The sequence below is a fragment of the Oryctolagus cuniculus genome, chromosome 1 (assembly GCF_964237555.1).
Source record: "Oryctolagus cuniculus chromosome 1, mOryCun1.1, whole genome shotgun sequence".
Classification (NCBI taxonomy): Eukaryota; Metazoa; Chordata; class Mammalia; order Lagomorpha; family Leporidae; genus Oryctolagus; species Oryctolagus cuniculus.
Window position 1 is genome coordinate 54,935,748 of NC_091432.1, and position 17,790 is coordinate 54,953,537.

Below are 17,790 nucleotides of genomic sequence, written 5' to 3' on the forward strand. Positions count from 1 at the left end.
CAACCAAGACCTGAACCAGCACTCAGATATGGGATGCGGGCACTGTGGGTGGTGGCTTGACCCACTGTGCCTCAACGCTGGCCCTGCAACAGGTTTTAATCTTTGCAGAGGGGCTGACACTGTGGCATAGTGGGTAAAGCCACCACCTACAGTGCCAGCATCCCTGGGAAAACAGTAGAAGATGGCCCAAGTCCTTGGGCCCCTGCACCTACGTGGGAGGCCCGGAAGAAGCTCCTGACTCCTGGCTTCGGATCAATTCAGCTCTGGCTGTTGTGGCCATTTGGGGAGTGAACCAACAGGTGGAAGATCTCTCTCTCTCTCTCTCTGCCTCTCCTTCTTTCTCTGAGTAACTCTGACTTTCAAATAAATAAATAAATCTTAAAAAAAAATCTTTGCAGATAGCGTGGGGGTCCTACCGTCTAGAATGTTCTGGTGCAGAGGCTGGGCTGGCAGGAGCTCCGGTGCGTTTACGAGCTGCCTTCTGGTTTTGCATTATGCAGCCTTTACTCTCCCGAGGACCACATTTACGCTGCACACACCCAGCCAGCATTAATTTCAAAATAATCTAGTGTGACTCTCCCAGGTTCTGCTACAAATAAAGCAGGCATTTGCATATCTCCGGGTTCCATCTCACCGCGCAGCTCTTCTGTTTAGCAAACAAAATGTCTTTCCTCTAACCCCCACCAGCACTTCTGACTGCTTCAGGCTGAGCCAGAGCAGCGTTACACACTAACACCCAGAAACCACCTCCGACGAAAACCTCTCTTGGCGACACTGATGTACAGGGCTCTGATGAGCGATTTCCCGATGATGAACGCCCTTTCCTTCAGTCGTTCATCAAACATTTATTGAGCGTGGGGGTTTGGCAGGAGGCATGCAGATATGAATCAGACGTGGCCTCTGCCCTCGAGGCGCTCACGGGCGTGTAAACACACAACAAAAGCTGCTGATGAGAGCAGAAACAGACCGCGTCTGTGCGTTCCGAGACTGGTGACCGGCTCTGCCTGCCGAGCCCGGGGACGGCTTCACGGGCGAGATGCGTGTTTGATCTTGGAAGTGGCAGCAGCAGTTTCCAGGCGTGGAAAAGGGAAAGACCATCCCGAGCGAGGGCTGCGTCTGGGCCGGGGCACGAAAGAGCAGAGCACGTTTGAGGAATACGAAGCCGCTGTTTGGCGTGCGTGGAATCCAGAGTTTGCAGTGGGGCCTGCAGGTGGGGGCAGGTGACTGTGGCTGTTGAGAGCCGCTTCAAGAAGTCTGGACTTCCCCTTTGAGCAAAGGGAGGGGCCAGGAGGGCTGTAAGCAGATCTGCAAGGTGGGGTCTGAAAGATCCCCTGGCAGCAGAGTGCGGGGTGGGTTGGAAGGAAGGAGTGGGGGTTGAGAAGTGACTTTGGGAGGACCTGTTGTCCCAGGGAGCAGTGGGCATGGGGCCCAGCAGTGGCGAGAGGGCTTTGAGAGACGTCTCACCCTCTATTAGACTGTGGTGATTACATGCCCATAGTTGGGGCAGGAGGGCGTTAACCCAGGACCACTTCTGACTCTGGGTTCTAATAACAGTAGGTGGGCAGCAGAGATGTCTCCTGCTAGCAACACACCCGTCTCTACACAGCCAGTGTCTCCCGTCTCCGTACCCACTGAGACGTGGCAACTTGCTGCCCCTGGTTTTTCCTGCTGGTGACTTCTCCTGGTTGAAGGATCTCTAGTGACCACCTCCTTGGATTAGGAGTGCATTAAGAGTTTATCTTTCAATCCGTGAAGAGTGCCCTTCATACAGAGATCTGGTGGGGGGCTCTGGGATTTGGTGGTGCAGAATTAGTGAAAGGGGCTTTAGGCCAAAGACCCCAGGACTAGTGGGAGGAGAGCAAAGATGGCATCAGGTCACCCCAGATATCTCTGTAGCAGGACACCTGACCAGCAAAACAAGGACTGCCTCTTGGTGTGAAGACACCACCCCATCACCACACCTGCTGTAACTTCGAATGGTTAAGCAATTCCTGGCGTGCTCTCTCCAGAGACCTTCTGGAAGGGCTTCCTGCCCTAGGAAGGCTGCTGTTGGAATGTGTGTCCTCTAAGCTGCAACCTCTGTAGACCTTTGAATGCATGGCAGGAAGGATGGTGACTGTTTAAGACCAGAAAGACCTCAGGAGGGGCTGAACTCCACCTCCAAGTGCCTGAAGAGCTGCCTGGTGCAAGGCTGAGCAGGCTGCTCCTGTGCAGCTCTGAGACAGGGAGAAACCAAGAGCAGGGGGCTGCTTTCTCGTCGAGCTATCCACGAACGTGGTGTGTTGTGTTCCGGATTGCCCGGATAGAAAGAACCAGCGAGACTCACAGTAATGCAAAGAACAAAGGGACTTTATTTGTAGGTCCAGCATGCTGGGGCCCCAGCCTCCCGTGCAACGCAGTGCTGGGAGACCAAGACCCCTTTTCTTTGTTCCCAGGGTTTTCATAGTTCCCAGGCAAAAAAGTATTACATCCGCATTCCTTTCCCCTCATATGGCCATACATTGAGCCCCCCCATTAGTTGCCCCCCCCCCGCCGCCGCCCTGCCGGACCAAGGATTGCCTGGTGTCAAGTTTCATCTTCTGCCAGGCGCATCCTGGGCCTAGCCTGCCCTTTGTCTTGTGAGAAGCCTGTCATGGCGTGACTCTGGCCTCTCACAGGTGGCTTACAGAGGAGATGGGCTCTGAGGCCATCAGCAGGCCACCAAAGGCTCCATGGCTTTGAATGGCATTGGACTGGGTGGTTTGGGGGCATGCCAACCTGGTAATGCTGTAAGTCTAATCTCTGTGAAGTTGCACTCGGGCCCCAAGAAGGGTATACTCCACCTAGAAGCTAGCGTCACTGGGCCACCCTGAGCACACAGCACCGTGAACTTGAGAATGAGCTGAACTCCTCGGATGAAGGTCTTGGCCCCACTTTCTGGAATCATCTGCCCAATACTTTACCCCATGTCCCTCTCTTCTGTCAACCAACAGATGGTTGGACAGGACTGCATCTCACACTTCCCCCATCTGCAGCGCCTAGCTGGAGGCACCCAGTGTGCTGTTGAGCAAACGAAGGAGTTGTTAAAAAAAAAACTCTCAGATCGTAATGAAAGGCCTTCAGTGCCAGGTCCCAAGCTGGGTTTGTGGGAGGTGTGAACAGGGCCAGACACTGCCCTCAACAGGTGCACACAGAAGCACAGGTACTTGCTGGGCAGCCATCACTGGACAGCACGTCAAGGACACTTCAAGGTTATAGTCGAGGGTCCTTGCTTAGTTGGAAGATCCTTTGTGACTGCAGTCGGCACAGTGAGCTGATGGTGCACCCCAGCTGCAGATGGTGTTAAGTGGGGTGCTCCAAATAACAGGACACACATGCACATTTTTTTAAAGATTTATTTTATTTATTTGAAGCACAAAGTTACAGAGAGGTCTTCCATCCACTGGTTCACTCCCCAGATGGCTGCAATAGCTGGAGCTGAGCCGATCTGAAGCCAGGAGCCTCTTCCCGGTCTCCCACACAGGTGCAGGGGCCCAAGGACTTGGGCCATCTTCCACTGCTTTCCCAGGCACACTAGCAGGGAGCTGGACCAGAAGTGGAGCAGCCAGGACTTGAACTGGCGGCCATATGGGATGCTGGCACTGCAGGCCAGGGCTTTAACCTGCTGCACCACAGTGCCGGCTCCACACGTGCACTTCTGCTTGTGGGGGGTGCAGAAATATTTTATGCTTACACAGATACACACACTGTACAGAGTGGAGGACAAGGCTATAGGGACATTTTGGAAAAGACAGAATTTGGTGACGTGTCCAACTCTGCCTTGTGCTAATTCCAGACTTTGGGTTCTATACTGAAGTGGGTGCGGGCGCAGGGACACGCAGGGCCGGCCCTCGTGCAGGCTTCGTCTCACTGCAATGTGTGTGGGTTTTTCAAATGAGCAGTGCTGGGGAGAGCAGCAGAGACGCGTCAACACCGGGAAGGAAGAGACGCACAAGAGGCTGCCCGGAAGCGAGCAGAGCCCAGAGCCAAACCTGCCTGTCGAGGGCGGGCTGGCTGTGATTTGTGGGAGCTAATGTGGTGCAGGATGACTCACCCAGGCAGCAGTGGACCCATTTGCTCGGCGCATCTCCCGGGGAGCACCACTAGTTCTGCCAAAGAATTTGCCCGCACGCGAGGAGGAGGGGCCTTGCCTTCCTCCCGCCCCAGTGCCCAGATGCTGTCAGCACGTCCAGTGCCGAGAACCTTCTGTGCTGAAAAGAAAGCCTGCGGTCAGCTGTTGCACTGCGGCTCTTAAGTGAAACCGCTTTCCATGGCCGAGACTTAGCAGGGGGCAAGTGTGGAACTGGCCGGTGTTGACGAGCTGGCCAAGCCTCGAAACGAATGTTTACTTATTTCAATTGATGGAAGAAGGTACTGCCCTCTTCTGCCTGATCCCACAGAGATGGGGACCAGGTAGGATGCCTCACCTTGGGTGAGATTATCAATTTATCAAGCATTCCTACGGTGCCCACTATGAGCCAGGCACTACCCTGCTTTATAAATATCACTTAACCTCCATGACAGTGCTATAAAGTACCTACAGTGTTCATACCCATTTTACAGTTGAGAGAACTGAGGCACAGAGAGGTTAATTTGTCAAAAGTGAACCTGATAATTCTGCCCCCGGGGTCCATGCTTCATTTTTCAATGTGGTTGCTATTTATTTGTTTAACACACAGAGAGAGAAAGCGAAATCTCCCATCCATTGGTTCACTACCCAAATACCCACAACAGCTGAGGCCAGGACCCAGGAAGTCCATCCAGGTCTGCCAGGGACACGGAAGGTTCCCAAGTTCTTGAGCCATCACCTGCTGCCTCCCAGGGTGTGCCTTAGCAGGAAGCAGTAAACAGGAGCAAAGACAGAGCTGCAACCCAGGCGTTCGGTATGGGCTCTGACAGCTTAACCACAAGGCTAAATGCCCACCCCACCCATGCTTTAAAGCATAGCCCACTGGTACCTTTGCCTTGCCTCTAGGAATGCAGCCTGATGCTGCCCTGGGAGCTTGGGGTCCAGTCTTCCCACCACATGAGGCTCCGGGGTGTGGAGACAGGCGAGCCCCTGCACCCCAGCCTACTCCCTCCAGCCACCTTGCTGTCGCATGTGCCCATCTTCAGCCAGTGGGCCCCACAGCAAGTCCCAGGCCGAATCGCACTCAGGCCAGGTGAGTCCCCTTTAAGGAAGAAAACGCCGGAGTGCTTATTGAATACATGGATTAAGTCGGGTGTTGAATATTCATAATACAGAGAGGCCACTTTACCCTACAAAACACACCTAATCTCAGGGTTTCTTTAACTAGCGTGGAAGTCCCACCCAAGCTTTGAAGTATTTGATTACTAATCATTAACTACTTAACCTGGAAACTTCCGAGCTCTCTGCACTGGAAGCCAGAGGCCCACCAGGCTGCTTGCCGTGGGAAATTAATGAGAGAGGAGAGTGGAACGGGAGCTCTGAGAGCGGCAGCAAAGAGGCAGGACCCAGGCCTCAGTGCACACACAGCCTCCTGCAGAGCCAGGCCGGGGAGCTCAGCACAGGCACCCAGACGCTGCCCCTCGGGGTACACAGGTGCATGGGTGCTGGGTGCAGCCTGTCCCTGAGCCATGACTTGTGTGTGATCCTTTGAGTCCCCCCAGACCAGCAACATGGCCCGCAGCACGTGGGAACCTAAAAAGCCTCATCCCAGACCTAGCGTCCCAGAGTGGCCAGGGGACCATGACCTCCAGTTCCACCCACACCCCTCCCTCCAGCTCTCTAATCCACTTACCCACCCTGCAAGCCCAGGAGGAGCAGGGCTCATTAGTTTGGTGCTGGCTAGGCCACAGTTGGGCTGCCGTAGACACACATTTGGGGAAACCAAGGCAGACAGGTGCTTGGCTGTAGAGCAATCTAGGATCTGCTCTTCCGTGCCTGGGAGGTCGCAGACCACGGCTTCCTTATGGTTCCATGTGCACGTAGTCAGTCTTCTGTTTCTAGACACGGACTGGGCTCCCTGAGGTGCCATGTCTCCTTATTGACGGAAGCCCAGAGTGGCTCAGCCCTCTCTGGGGTCATGTGGCCAAGGCCAGGCGCAGGGCCCTGTGCCCATGCCCTTTCCAGAGAGGCCCAGAGAGAGGAGGAGCCAGGCTCGGGGCTGGCCGATCAGTAGCCGTCTTCATTCTATACGTTCCACTTCCGATTTTTTTTAAACTGCTGTTTCCATATTTAATTTGGGTTCCGTTCCAATTAAGCTCTCTGTATGCTGCGGCTTCTCTTCTGCCAGGTTTAATTGCCCTTATTTCAATTCTTTAATTAAAAGTATTGTGTGTTTCCAGATTCTGTAGCTGTGGTACACAAATAGTCTAGGTGACTTGACTGGTAAACCCGAGCCACTGTGGCCTGCAGAGAGAGTGAGAGAGGAGCCGGTCAGGGTCTCAGCGTCCAGCCCCAGCCCAGAGCCTGGGATGGGCTCTGAGGCTGCTAGCGGGGCCCGAAGTGTGGGAACTGGAGTCTGCTAACAGCGTCCTGCCTCCTCCTTCCTCCAGGGCGCTGCACCCAACACAGCCCCGGGAGTGGCCTGTTTAACACACCCGTCAGATGTCACTCACAGAGCCCAAGCCTGTTCTGTGGCCCACGAAGGCCCACACAACCCTCTCCCCACCCTTGCGGACCCCACCTCCAGCTCCCTCAGCCTAGGTCAGTGTCTCTGAGACAGGCATGGGGTGGGATAAATGGTGGAGTGGGGCTGGTCACTAACCCCAGTGAGAAACAGTGAAGGGTTCCCAGCCTGACTGACGCTGTGACCCTGGCACGTCTCCCAGCCTCTCTGAACCTCAGACTCCTGTTCTGTGAAATGGGAATGGTTGTCATCTCCACCTCACAGTGCGTGCTGAGCGTCTGGGCCAGTACTGTGCACGTGATAAATGAGCACCATGAAGACTTCTGTCTCACGCACGGAGCCTGCACACAGAACAGGACCAGGCTGGCCGTGAACTCACAGAAGGGCCTTCAGTAGAGGCAAGGCAGACTCTGCGATTCTGGTGATTGGAGGTCGCATGGAGAGAGGAAGAGAGCTGAGCTTGCTTGGTGGTAGGGCTGAAGGCTGAGAAAGATGGTGCGGGTGGCAGCTTGCAGGGGGGTGGGGGGTGGGACGGCGCCAGTGGCAGGCTCCCTCTGGCAACAAAGAGGGACAATATGCTTCCTGTCTACTGAGCACATCGTGGTCTGGGTCAGGGGGGGTGCCTGGGAGACGCCAGCGGTGCTTCTCAGATATCCTACTCCCTCTGCCCTCCGGACATGGCCAGGGGCCCCATGCAAGGGCAGCATCGCAGGCCTGGGTGCACTTGAGAGACCGCCAGGGAAAGAGGGGCCATGGCCTCCTGTGTCTCAGACAAGTTCCTCCATGCTTTGGGGGCCCAGTGGCTGCTGAGGAGGTACCGAGCACCCGAATCTTCCACGGGGAGCCCGGGGCCCTGGGGCTGGCCCCCTTTCTGCTGTGGTTTTACAGCTGGCAAAGGAGTCCCCACAGTCCTCTGCCCAGCCTCCCCGTATTTAGGACAGAAAGTATCCTCTGGCCTGACGGGCAGTGAACCGGAGGCCCTGTCCAAGCCTCACAGCTGACACCCAGACAGGAAGCCTGGCATCAGTGCCTCCTCTTCCTGCCCAGCGCACACTCGCCCCTGCCTGTCCCTGCCCCCTGCTTCCTAGAGGAGCCCAGCAGGGCTGAGGGAGCGGCTGGGGAGGCGTCGGTGAGGAGCCAGCTCCGAGGTGAGCTCTGCGGTCACCAGGTCTTACCCAGAAGCCCTAGAAACCTGGGCTGGGCAGAGCCATGGGCTGGCCTGGCCTAGAGCAAGTGTCACAAGGGAAGCCTTTGTGTCCAAAAGTCCACCTCTCATGGACGGGACGAGTCCAGGGCGGGACGCAGTGTGCGGGAGAACAGCTCGAGGTGCCCATGGAGCTCAGGCGTGTGCTGTGGCCCGGGCCGGCTGGCGGCTGGGCTGAGAAAGGGGCTGCGGTGGGGCTGGGCTGGGCTGGGCTGAGCCTGTGTCTGCCCCTCAGGGCCCTCCTGAGGAGCCCAGGGAGCTCGCGGAGAGCAGGCTGCTTCCCCTTCCTGCTGTGCCCTCCCTGCGGCTGGGACGGAGGCGCTGCTCTTCCCCGGGAAAGGCCGGGAGCTAGCAGGTGCAGGGGGAGGGACCCGATCGCCTCTCTAAGTCCCTTGTGAGGGAGCTGGGTTTGTTGTTTTAATATTTTTAACAGAGCAATAACTCACATGCATACAGAAGTATACGCAAAACACACATGTTCAACTCATCAAAGCAAAGCAAATATCCCGGTAGCCACCAACCAGCACCCTAGAAACACCACCCCACTCCTGCTACCTGCCAATCATCTTCCCACTCCCTTCTCCTCAAAGGGGAGCACCATCCTGACTTGGACGCTGTGGCTTGATTTTGCCTGTTTGAGAAGTTTCTATAAAGAGCATCATGAAGTTTCTATAAATAGAATAGTTTCTATAAATAGCATCATGTATGTATTCTTTCGCTGGAGGTTGTGTTGGTGAGGGGTCTCCTTACTGAGCGTAGCTCTAGCTTGTTTTCATTGTTGTGTAGTATTCCATCGTACAGACCACAGGCCACTTGTCTGCTCTATCTTGGTGGATGTGTGGGTCGGTTCCAGGTCGGAGCTTTAACCATCACATTTCTCAGTGTCCAGGTGCGCATTGTTGGCACACACGTTTCCAGTGGAATCCTCGGGGCATAGCGGTGTGTGCTCACCTGCAGTAGCTGCTGCTCGCATCCAGGAGACTGCTGGTTTCCCAGGTGGTTGTGGGGCGGAGTCTCAGTGTTCTCCGGAGATGTCAGTTGTTAGCACAGGGATGGCCGTGACGCACTCATGACGGTTTCCTTACAGAAGGGTTCTGCCATCCCCCCATGTCCCGGCGTGCTACCCACCCTGGGCTGCAGAAGGCACCAAGGGAGTGTGTCAAGCCCGCGGGGTGGAGCCGAGGTGGGAGTGGGGATGTGGGTAGGAGAGGGAGGCTTCCTTGGGGAATGAGCAGGCTCCGGGCTTTGAGACATGGCTGCGGCCTCGCTGCTCCCGAAGCAGAGAAGGACCCCAGGCCTAGGCCGCAGCTTGTTCAAAGTCCAGGAACCCTGAGATCATGCAGATGAGAGCCACAGGGAGCTCTGATATGCCATGGCAAAAGGTGTGGAGCCTGGGGGTGCTAGAGAGAGATGCAGGACCAAGCCATAAAGGTCTTCCGTGCCGCACCACAGTGCCTAGGCTGGGTCCTCCAGCCAGCGTGCACTGGGGAGACCATTCCTTGCCTCTGGTGATTGGCAGGGAGCTCCATTAGGAGGCCGGAGTGGTTGTCTCTGTCCCTGTGAGACAAGTGTGATGGGGCAAGTGTGATGGGGCAGGATAGAGACAGCCCCGAGAGCAGGGTGGGAGTCGATGCAGAAGGGAGGATGGGTGAAGGAAACTGCCTGGGTTTCCCACGCAAACACCGGTTATCACCACGCTGGGAACCCCAGGGAGAGTGGGCTCTGGGGGCAGGGGGAGTTGGCCGAGAAGTCAAGTGCCAGCAAGCTGCAGGGGCCACTGACAAGAACCCCACCCCAGCAGTAACGCTCACCCAGGAGGCCAACGTCCAGCACAACACTGGTCACTCAGAGACGCTCAGTCCACACTGACGGCCTGGGCCTCTCACCGAGCCCTGCACGGGTCCCCCACAGCTAAAGTGGACGGTTTCCTCTTTCTGTGGGGCTTCTCTGGGGAGCAGGATGCTGCTTCCTTCAAGGGGCTTTGGGACATTCACTGAGTATGCATGACCAAGAACATTCCAGATCATTCGTTGCATGGAGGAAACCAGGTGTCTCCAGGGCTAGGGGAGACCAATAGATGGGATCCAGGAGCCTGAGCAGAGGTCTACTTGGGGGCTGGGCCCTGGAAGCAGGAGGCACAAGGCCGCAGGCGATACTCGAATGCTGGTCACCACAGGGTGACCCTGAGGAAGCTGCTTTTCACAGCAGGGCCCGGCCCTGGGGCTAGGAGCAAACCTGCCTGCCCCGTCCATGCAGGTAGACAGAAGTCCTTGCAAAGAACTGGGCACCGGGAAGAAAACAGGCACAGGTCCAGCCTTTAGGTGGCGTCCAACATGTCAGAGATGGGGGTGTCTGGGGTTTCGTGAGAATGCTGAACCCAGGCATGTGGCCGCACCTAACTCCAGCCCCCACCGGTCACAAGGCCCGAGACTGCCCATATCGGCCTGCACTGCCCGTGCCCTCTGACCTCCCTGTCCACCCGGCTCTAGGGAGGCCCCATCCAGAACCGCAAGTCCAAGCGCTGTCTGGAGCTGCAGGAGAACAGCGACCTGGAGTTCGGCTTCCAGCTGGTGTTGCAGAAGTGCTCGGGCCAGCACTGGGGCATCACCAACGTCCTGCGGAGCCTGTCGTCCTGACCCCGCCCCCGCAAGCTGCCACCCGCCCCTTTGCTACTGTGTAGCACCTGCCACAACGTCCGTCGCCTGCTGTCCACGTGGGGTTGTTGGGAGTCTGGGGGAGCCAGGTTAGTGGGGACCCCCAAAAAGAGCTTTGTATTTCCTATGCGATTTTCATGGAGTTTCTAGAAAGATGCTGAATGATGGGTGAGGGGATAATATCATAAACTATTTTGCAACTGTAAATAGGGGACAAATGGAAAATATTTATAACTGACAATAAAACGCGATTGATTAAGAAAAGGTTTTATGTGGTCATTTGGTGCTCTGTGGGGATCCAGGCCTGGCTCCTCTGATCTGGGAGGTCTTGTGGCCAAAGGTGTGCCCCTGTTTGCCCTTCCTGCTTCACATCCCTAGGGAAGCGAGGAGGGAAACTGCCGGCACAGCGAGTGTTTAGTGCAGGCTGCCAGCCGGCTCTGTTAGGCCCAGGCAGCAAGAAGCACGCTGCAACCTCAGGCCCCTCCCACGGCAGGGGCCTCCCCAGGGACAGCTCTACGTCTTCATTCCTAAGGCCTCCCCATGCCCACTGGGCTCCCAAGCCTCATTGGCCGGGCCCCAGGCTGCCACGAAGTCCCCTCCTTCCCCCGCCCAGAGCTGTCCGCGGACCAGCCCCTCTGCAGGGACACTGGCCCGTGTCCATTTGCTAAGACAGGTGGAGCTCTTCCCGCAAATCCCGATGCTTTAGCTTCCTGCGACACAGCGCCACACGCTGGTTGGCTTGAACAGAGAATCCTGGCCTCGCCGCCCTGGAGGTGGGGAGTCTGAGACTGGAGGGCAGCAGGGTCCCTTCTTGCTGAGCACACAGAGGTTAGAAGGTCCGCTCCGTGCCCTTGTCCTGGCTTCCGGCGGCCACAGGCCTGTGGGTGGCCATTGTCTCCTGCGTCTTCCTCTGCGTGTGTCTGTTCTGGCTAAATGGCCCATCCCAGTGACCCCATTTTAATCTGATACTTAAAAAAAAAAAAAAAAGATGTATTTATTTATTTGAAAGAGTTACAGAGAGAGGTAGAGACAGAGAGAGAGAGAGGTCTTCCATCTGCTGGTTCACTCCCTGATTGGCCACAACAGCCCGAGATGTGCCCATCCGAAGCCAGGAGCTTCCTCCGGGTCTTCCATGTGGCTGCAGGGGCCCAAGGACTTGGGCCATCTTCTACTGCCTTCCCAGGCCATAGCAGAGAGCTGAATCGGAAGTGGAGCAGCTGGGACTAGAACTGGTGCCCATATGGGATGCCGGTGCTGCAGGCGGTGGCTTTATTCGCTATGCCATGCTGCCAGCCCCTAACATGATACTTATAAGGTCACATTCTGAGGACGAGGGGTAAAGACTTGAATATGTTTTGGTGGGGGGCAGGGAATGCCATTACAGCCCATCTGACCCACTCAGGGGTGGCCTCAAGCCAGCCACCTAGTCTCAGAGTGACCGGTGGCCCTCAAAGTGCAGCCATCTTGCTTGGAGCCTGTTGCCGAGCCCTCTGTCCCCCAAGTCACTTCCAACTGAATGTTCTTGTCACCGTCCAAAGAGGCCTGTCTCTGGCCAGGGACTCCAGTTTTTAGTTTGAGCACCACCCTCAGCCCATCCCATGTGCAGTCCTCCGGCTCCAGGCCCTCGGACCACGGAAGGAGAGAGGAGCCTCCCTGGGCAGACTTCTACCCCACTCACCCTCAAGTTCCCTGTGACTTCTGTTCCAGGCGCTCCCAGCTCAGGCAGTCACCTGCTATGGGTCAGTCATTTATGGCCGGAAATTGATGAACCTAGAGAAACCCCCTTTACCCGGCAGCCCCTGGGGAGATAACAGACCTGTTGTCTCAGCCACCTTGGCCGCCGCCAGTCCCATCAGCATGGAATTCATCCCAGGCCACTGTCCCCGCCCCTTTAACTTTATATTCAACTCCCCAAAGAGCCCCTGGGTCCCACTCCAGGTCACTGAAGTCACCCAGACATCTGCCAGGCGGTCACGCTGGAGGCCCCCACCCAGAGCAGGAGCCCTCAAGAGGAGAGAGGCTCCCGTGGGGTTGCTGGTGCTGCCTGTGCTCTGCAAGCTGGAGCCCGGTCCCCTCTTCACCACGCCTGCCTCCCTGCCCTCATGCCCACGCGCGTCCCCATTCCCATCCTCCTGCGCATGTGACCAGGGCCGTACTTCTAAATTCACTCTCAGCTCTAGTCTTACTCTGCCCACCCACTCTCCATGGCTAAACCACCAATGCCTGTTCTGGGTCATCAGCCATCCCTAACTCCCCACTCTGGTGATCCCGATGTCCGGTCCCGAACCAGCAGGGTTAGCATCACCTGGAGACTTACAAGAGAGGAGGTTCTCAAGCCCTACCCTGATCCCTGGGAACAGAAACCATCTGTGTGTTAGCAGGCTCTCTGTGTGATTCTGATTCCCCACTACAGGCGGAGAGCCACTGCCCTGCACCGACCCAGACTGAGCCACACCTGTCCTCCTCCTGTACTTGCCACAGCCTCAGTCTTCATGCTGCTCTGTCCCACCCAGCCTCTGTTTCACTCCTGCAATCCATGATGCCCTGTGGCCCCCTACACTCCACCCCTACACCCAGCAGCCTCCCCAGTGTGGAGGAGAGAGGCTAAGAGGTAGGCGCTGCAGCCAGATGGCCTGGCTTCAAGCCCTGGCCTTGCTCCCTCCCTTAAAACCTGGGGATACTGATAGGATATCATTCATGAGGTGGTTGTGAAAATGAAATGATTATGTAAAACACGGGGAACTGTGACAGGTGCACAGTAAGTGTTATACAGTCTTAGCTACAATTATTCCAGCCCTTGACATCCTGGTGCCCAGTTGCTATCCACGCCTCTCTACCAGTCTACACGCTAACCTCACCAAGACTGTTGATGTCCGTAGCCCTCCCCACCTGTGCTCACACCCACACACACGTACATGCCCGTCCTGGAGACGCCTGTCCCATGCTCATCACTGCCTACACCCAGAGCCCTACAAATGCCACACTTCCCAGCCCTCCCAGCAAGTACACCCCAAGAGCACTCCCTCCCAACAGCACCTGCACCCTGAGGAGCAGATCTGAGGGTAGCGCCCTCCCCATGGGGAGTTAAAGCAGCAGAGAGCCGCAGCTCCTTCCTGGGACACCAGTTCACCATCTCCCTGAGCCTGGATGCCCTGGACAGAGAAGAGACCTGAGATGGCCCTGAGGCTCTGGACTGCCCCCCAGGAGTGGGGACCACTCAGCCGTCGCAGAGGTGCAGAGGTAAGCAGCGGAGGTGCTGCGTGGGTGTGGCAGAGGCAGGAGGTCAGAGTGTAAGGGAGGGAGGAGGGTGAGAAGCCCAGGTCTGTCTTTTTTTAACCCCATCCCTGCCTCAGCGGGTGCTGCTGCAGGCTCATTAGCAGCTGTGCAGGGACTCTTGCAACACCCTGGAGTGGAACCATTATTTTCCTTAACAACTTGCAGATTAAACAACTTTGTTTCCTGCTTGCCCTGCCTACCCCATACTAGCAAGGGCGCTTCTGGCCTGTGCTGTTATGACCTTCCAGGCAGCCCGTCCTGCTGCCTGGCCCACAACCCACTTCCCACCTCACCCTGCCCCTGTTCCCGTCTGTTGGAGTCATAGCAGAAGCCACGGCCCCGAAGCCGGCCCTGAAGGGCACCAGCCAACAGCCACAGCCTGCAGCTCCTCCAGCAGCCTGCATCTCTGCCTGGCCCTCTTCTGGGGCCAGCAGCACCTGCTCAGCCTGTGCACGGGCAGACCAGAAGTGTCAGAGGGTTTAGACCCTGGGAGAACACCCCCAGCCACCTTTCAGGAGAACAAAATTGAGGGGGGAGGGGTTGACCTGTAGGAAAACTTCCTGAAGAAAGGGAGAGGGATTTGGGACCTGATAGCCCTGCAGGAGTGGGCTAGGGCTCCAGACCACCAGTGAGTATGGCAGCCAGGAAGCCGGGCCCTCGCACCACAGCCCACCCTGTGCTCAGATGCTTCCCCAACACTGGGTCTTTGCAATCATCAAAGGAAGAAGTTGTTTTTATTTTTCTAAGATTTCATTTATTTGTTTGAAAGGCAGAGAGAGAGAGAGAGAGAGAGAGAGAGAGAGAGAGAGAGACTGCTCTTCCATCTCTGGTTTGCTCCCCAAATGGCTGCAGCAGCCAGGGCTGGGCAGGCCATGCCAAAGCCAGACTCCTAGAACTCCATCCAGGTCTCCCACATAGGGGTAGGAGCCCATCTTCCACTGCTTTCCCAGGTGCATTAGCAGGGAGCTGGATCAGAAGTGGAGCAGCCGGGACTCAAAACAACACTCTGATATGGGATGCCAGCCTTGCAGTCAGTGGTTTAACCCACTGGGCCACAATGCCGACCCCAGAGGGAGAAGATTTGAGGTTGGTACCTGAGCTGGTCATTCTCTGATGGGAGCCACTGGCGGTTTTAGGCAACAGTGAGTCTGACCGTGTTTGAATGGCCGAGGAGTTATGGCCAAGTGTGTACCTACTCACCGATGCTGGGCCACTGCTGTCAGCTGCCCAAGCCACGAAGCCTCTCCAGCTGCCCCTGGGGCATCAGCTGCGGCTGTGGGCGCAGCTTCCTCAGCCCTTCTCCCGTAGGCTCTGCCCCTCCCTCACCCTGCGTAGGAAGAGGGCTGAAGCCTCAGGGCGTCTGGTCACTGCTGAGCTCACCTGGATCACGGCTGGTGTCTGCAGGAAAATCACCGGCCTGGAAGGTTCCAAGAATGACGACAATAATAACAAACCTTTATTGATGACTTTTATGGCCAGGCACTGTGGTAAGTACTTCTCGGTTATTTTCTCATTCAATATTCATTATAAGCTTACCAAGTAACGGAGTTCTTATCACCTTCACTTTAGAGTTGAGAAAACTGAAGTACAGAAAAGCCTAATCATTCCTTTTTTATTATTCATTTTTTATTTTATTTGAAAGGCAGAGAGATGAAGAGAGAGGAAAGGGAAGTGGAAAGAGATCTCTCATATGCTGGTTCATTCCCCTAAATGCCTGGAACGGCTGTGGCTGTCCAGGCTAAAGCCAGGAGCCAAGAACTCCATCTGGGTCTCCCATGTGCGTGGCAGGCATCCAAGTACTTGATTCATCACCTGCTTCCTCTTTAGCAGGAGCTGCATCAGGAGCAGAGGCAAGACTTGGCCCCAGGGACTCTGATGTGGGATGCAAGCAGCCCAAGCAGTGACTCTGCTGTTCCATTAGGATCTACCTCTAAGCAGCAGAACATGCACTTGACCAGGGAGGCTGGCTGGCTGCAGGACATGTCCTCATAGCCTTGGCTACACTATTTCTACCTCCCTCTGGGGCCCTGCAAGCCCCATGGCAACCACTGATACCAAAGAGCTCCACCCTGAGGTTCTACCTGGACCAAAGGTGCAATTGCAACCAACACCTGTAGAAGTTCCAAGCGCAGCCTGGTTCTGGACCAGAGTTTGACCAACCCACCCTTACAGCACCCTACAAGTGGGTACCAGTAGGAGCATCATTTTATAGATGGAGAAACTGGAACATAGACATTGAGCGTCTTGTCCAAGGTCAGGCAGCTAGCAGGAGATAGCGGCCAGAATTCCAATTCAGGGCTCCTGCTGCCAGCATGTGGTCTCCACCCCCACCACACGGGACCTCCCCGCCTCCGGGCTGCCTACACACTTGCTTCTGAACCCACTGGGCAAGCCTCCTGGTGCTGCCGTGGCTGGAAACGCCTCCTCCTGTTTCAATTCCCTCGCAAGCCTGACCTTCCAAATGTGACGACGGTGAGAGAGCGAGTGTGATTAATGAGCCAATTATTTCCATGGAAGACATCGTGCAAAATAAATAGCCCATTTCCCTTCAATTTACTGTTTTAATAAATAAATAGCGCCCCGTGCTCTGGCTTTGTTTATTGCTGCTCATACCTGAAAGTTCGTGATGAATCTTTGTGTTGTTCATTTTCCAAAATTAATCAGATCTGCCTTATGATTTTGAAATATAGGACTGCCTTCGTCCTTCCATGTCAACATCACAGTGGTCAGGAGGTGCCCCAGGTAAAGGTGGGCACGAAAGAGGGGCCCGCGGCAGGCAAGACGCCCGGAGCTCCGGATCCATGCCACTGAGGCACTGGGGCCGCAGTGCCTGCACGTGAGAACTGGGCCAGGGAGACTTAAAACACACTTTCATGGTTTATGGTCCAAAGAAAACCACCAGGAGAGGCAAGGGCATCAGGAGGAGGAGAAACATCTCTTTCGTCTGCTTAGATCTCGACCAGCTGGCCAAACAGGGGGCACTGAACAAGGGTGATCTGTGTGACCGCCACCAAATGGGCCAAACCCATGAAGGCCCTTCCCCTCCACTCCAGGGGCTAGAGCCCTGAGTACAGACACAGAGAACGAGAGCAGGAGGGCCCGTGTCTCCTGGGAGGGGGTCACTGTCCACCGGGAGCCGTCCGTGCCATGGTCACCACCAGGCACAGTGACCAGCAGTGAGAGGAGCTTGGCAACTGAAGGCTCAGCTCGTGAGTCCATGCCACCTAGTGGGGTGTGCGTCTCATCGGCTCTCACAGCAGCTCAGGAGGTAAGTGCTGGGGACCCATTCTACAGAACGAGAAAGAAGAGGCTCAGCGGGAATCAATAACTAGAACACAGTCTCAGGGCTGGTGAGTGAGAGTGGAATCACAGCTACAGGTAGGTCTTCGGGGTATGTGTGTGTAGGGTGAGGGGACACACAGAGAGAGAGAGAGAGTGGGAGAGAGAGAAAGAGGACTCCGTGGCCCACTGCAGTATGAGAATGCCACAGAGACACAATTATGATCGCACCCGGGTTGACTGGGTGTCAGGCATTGTCGCTGAAAAGGCAGGAGCATGGCACATCGGCAAGAAGGAAGAGTGGGGTCCCGCTTGGTGTGATGGCTCGGGAGAGGCGAGGCTGGACCAGGAACTGTGGCAGGGGACAGATGATTGAGTGTGGGGCGTGAGGGCAGAGGAGTGTGATTGGAGCACGGCCCCGCCCTTTGCCGGCCCTCGCCCAGTGGGGAGGGAGCTCATGTCTGCCCCAAGGCTCCCGAGGCTCTCTCTTCCATGGCCCCAGCAAAGCCTGTGGGTGCCTTCCAGCTCACAAATAGGAAAGTTAACCCTTCCCAGGGCGTCTTCCCCAGTCCACACCCCACCGTGATGGCTGCCTGCCTTTCCCCGTGGCCCCCGCACTGAGAGCTCGGCGGGAGCAGCAGCCTGGCTCCCACAGTGCGGGCTCCAGGGCGCACCCCAATGCAGAGAAGATGGCAGGCAAATCAAAGGCTAAGGGGAGGGGATGGCGGGCGTGGGCTCCACCGCCTCCTCCCAGTGGCTGAGGTGT

At 56.3% G+C, this 17,790-nt stretch overlaps 1 protein-coding gene across 2 annotated transcripts in view; it reads left to right on the plus strand.

Annotated features, from left to right (window-relative positions):
- The window catches only part of GALNT18 (polypeptide N-acetylgalactosaminyltransferase 18), a 342,573-nt gene extending 331,840 nt beyond the window's left edge, over window positions 1-10,733 (plus strand). For both annotated transcript variants that reach the window (XM_008266222.4, XM_070073272.1), the window contains one exon: window positions 10,305-10,733. In XM_008266222.4, coding sequence (XP_008264444.1) covers window positions 10,305-10,451 — 147 coding nt within the window. In that variant the 3' untranslated portion in view covers window positions 10,452-10,733. The remainder of the gene's footprint in view (window positions 1-10,304) is intronic.
- Window positions 10,734-17,790: the final 7,057 nt, after the last annotated feature.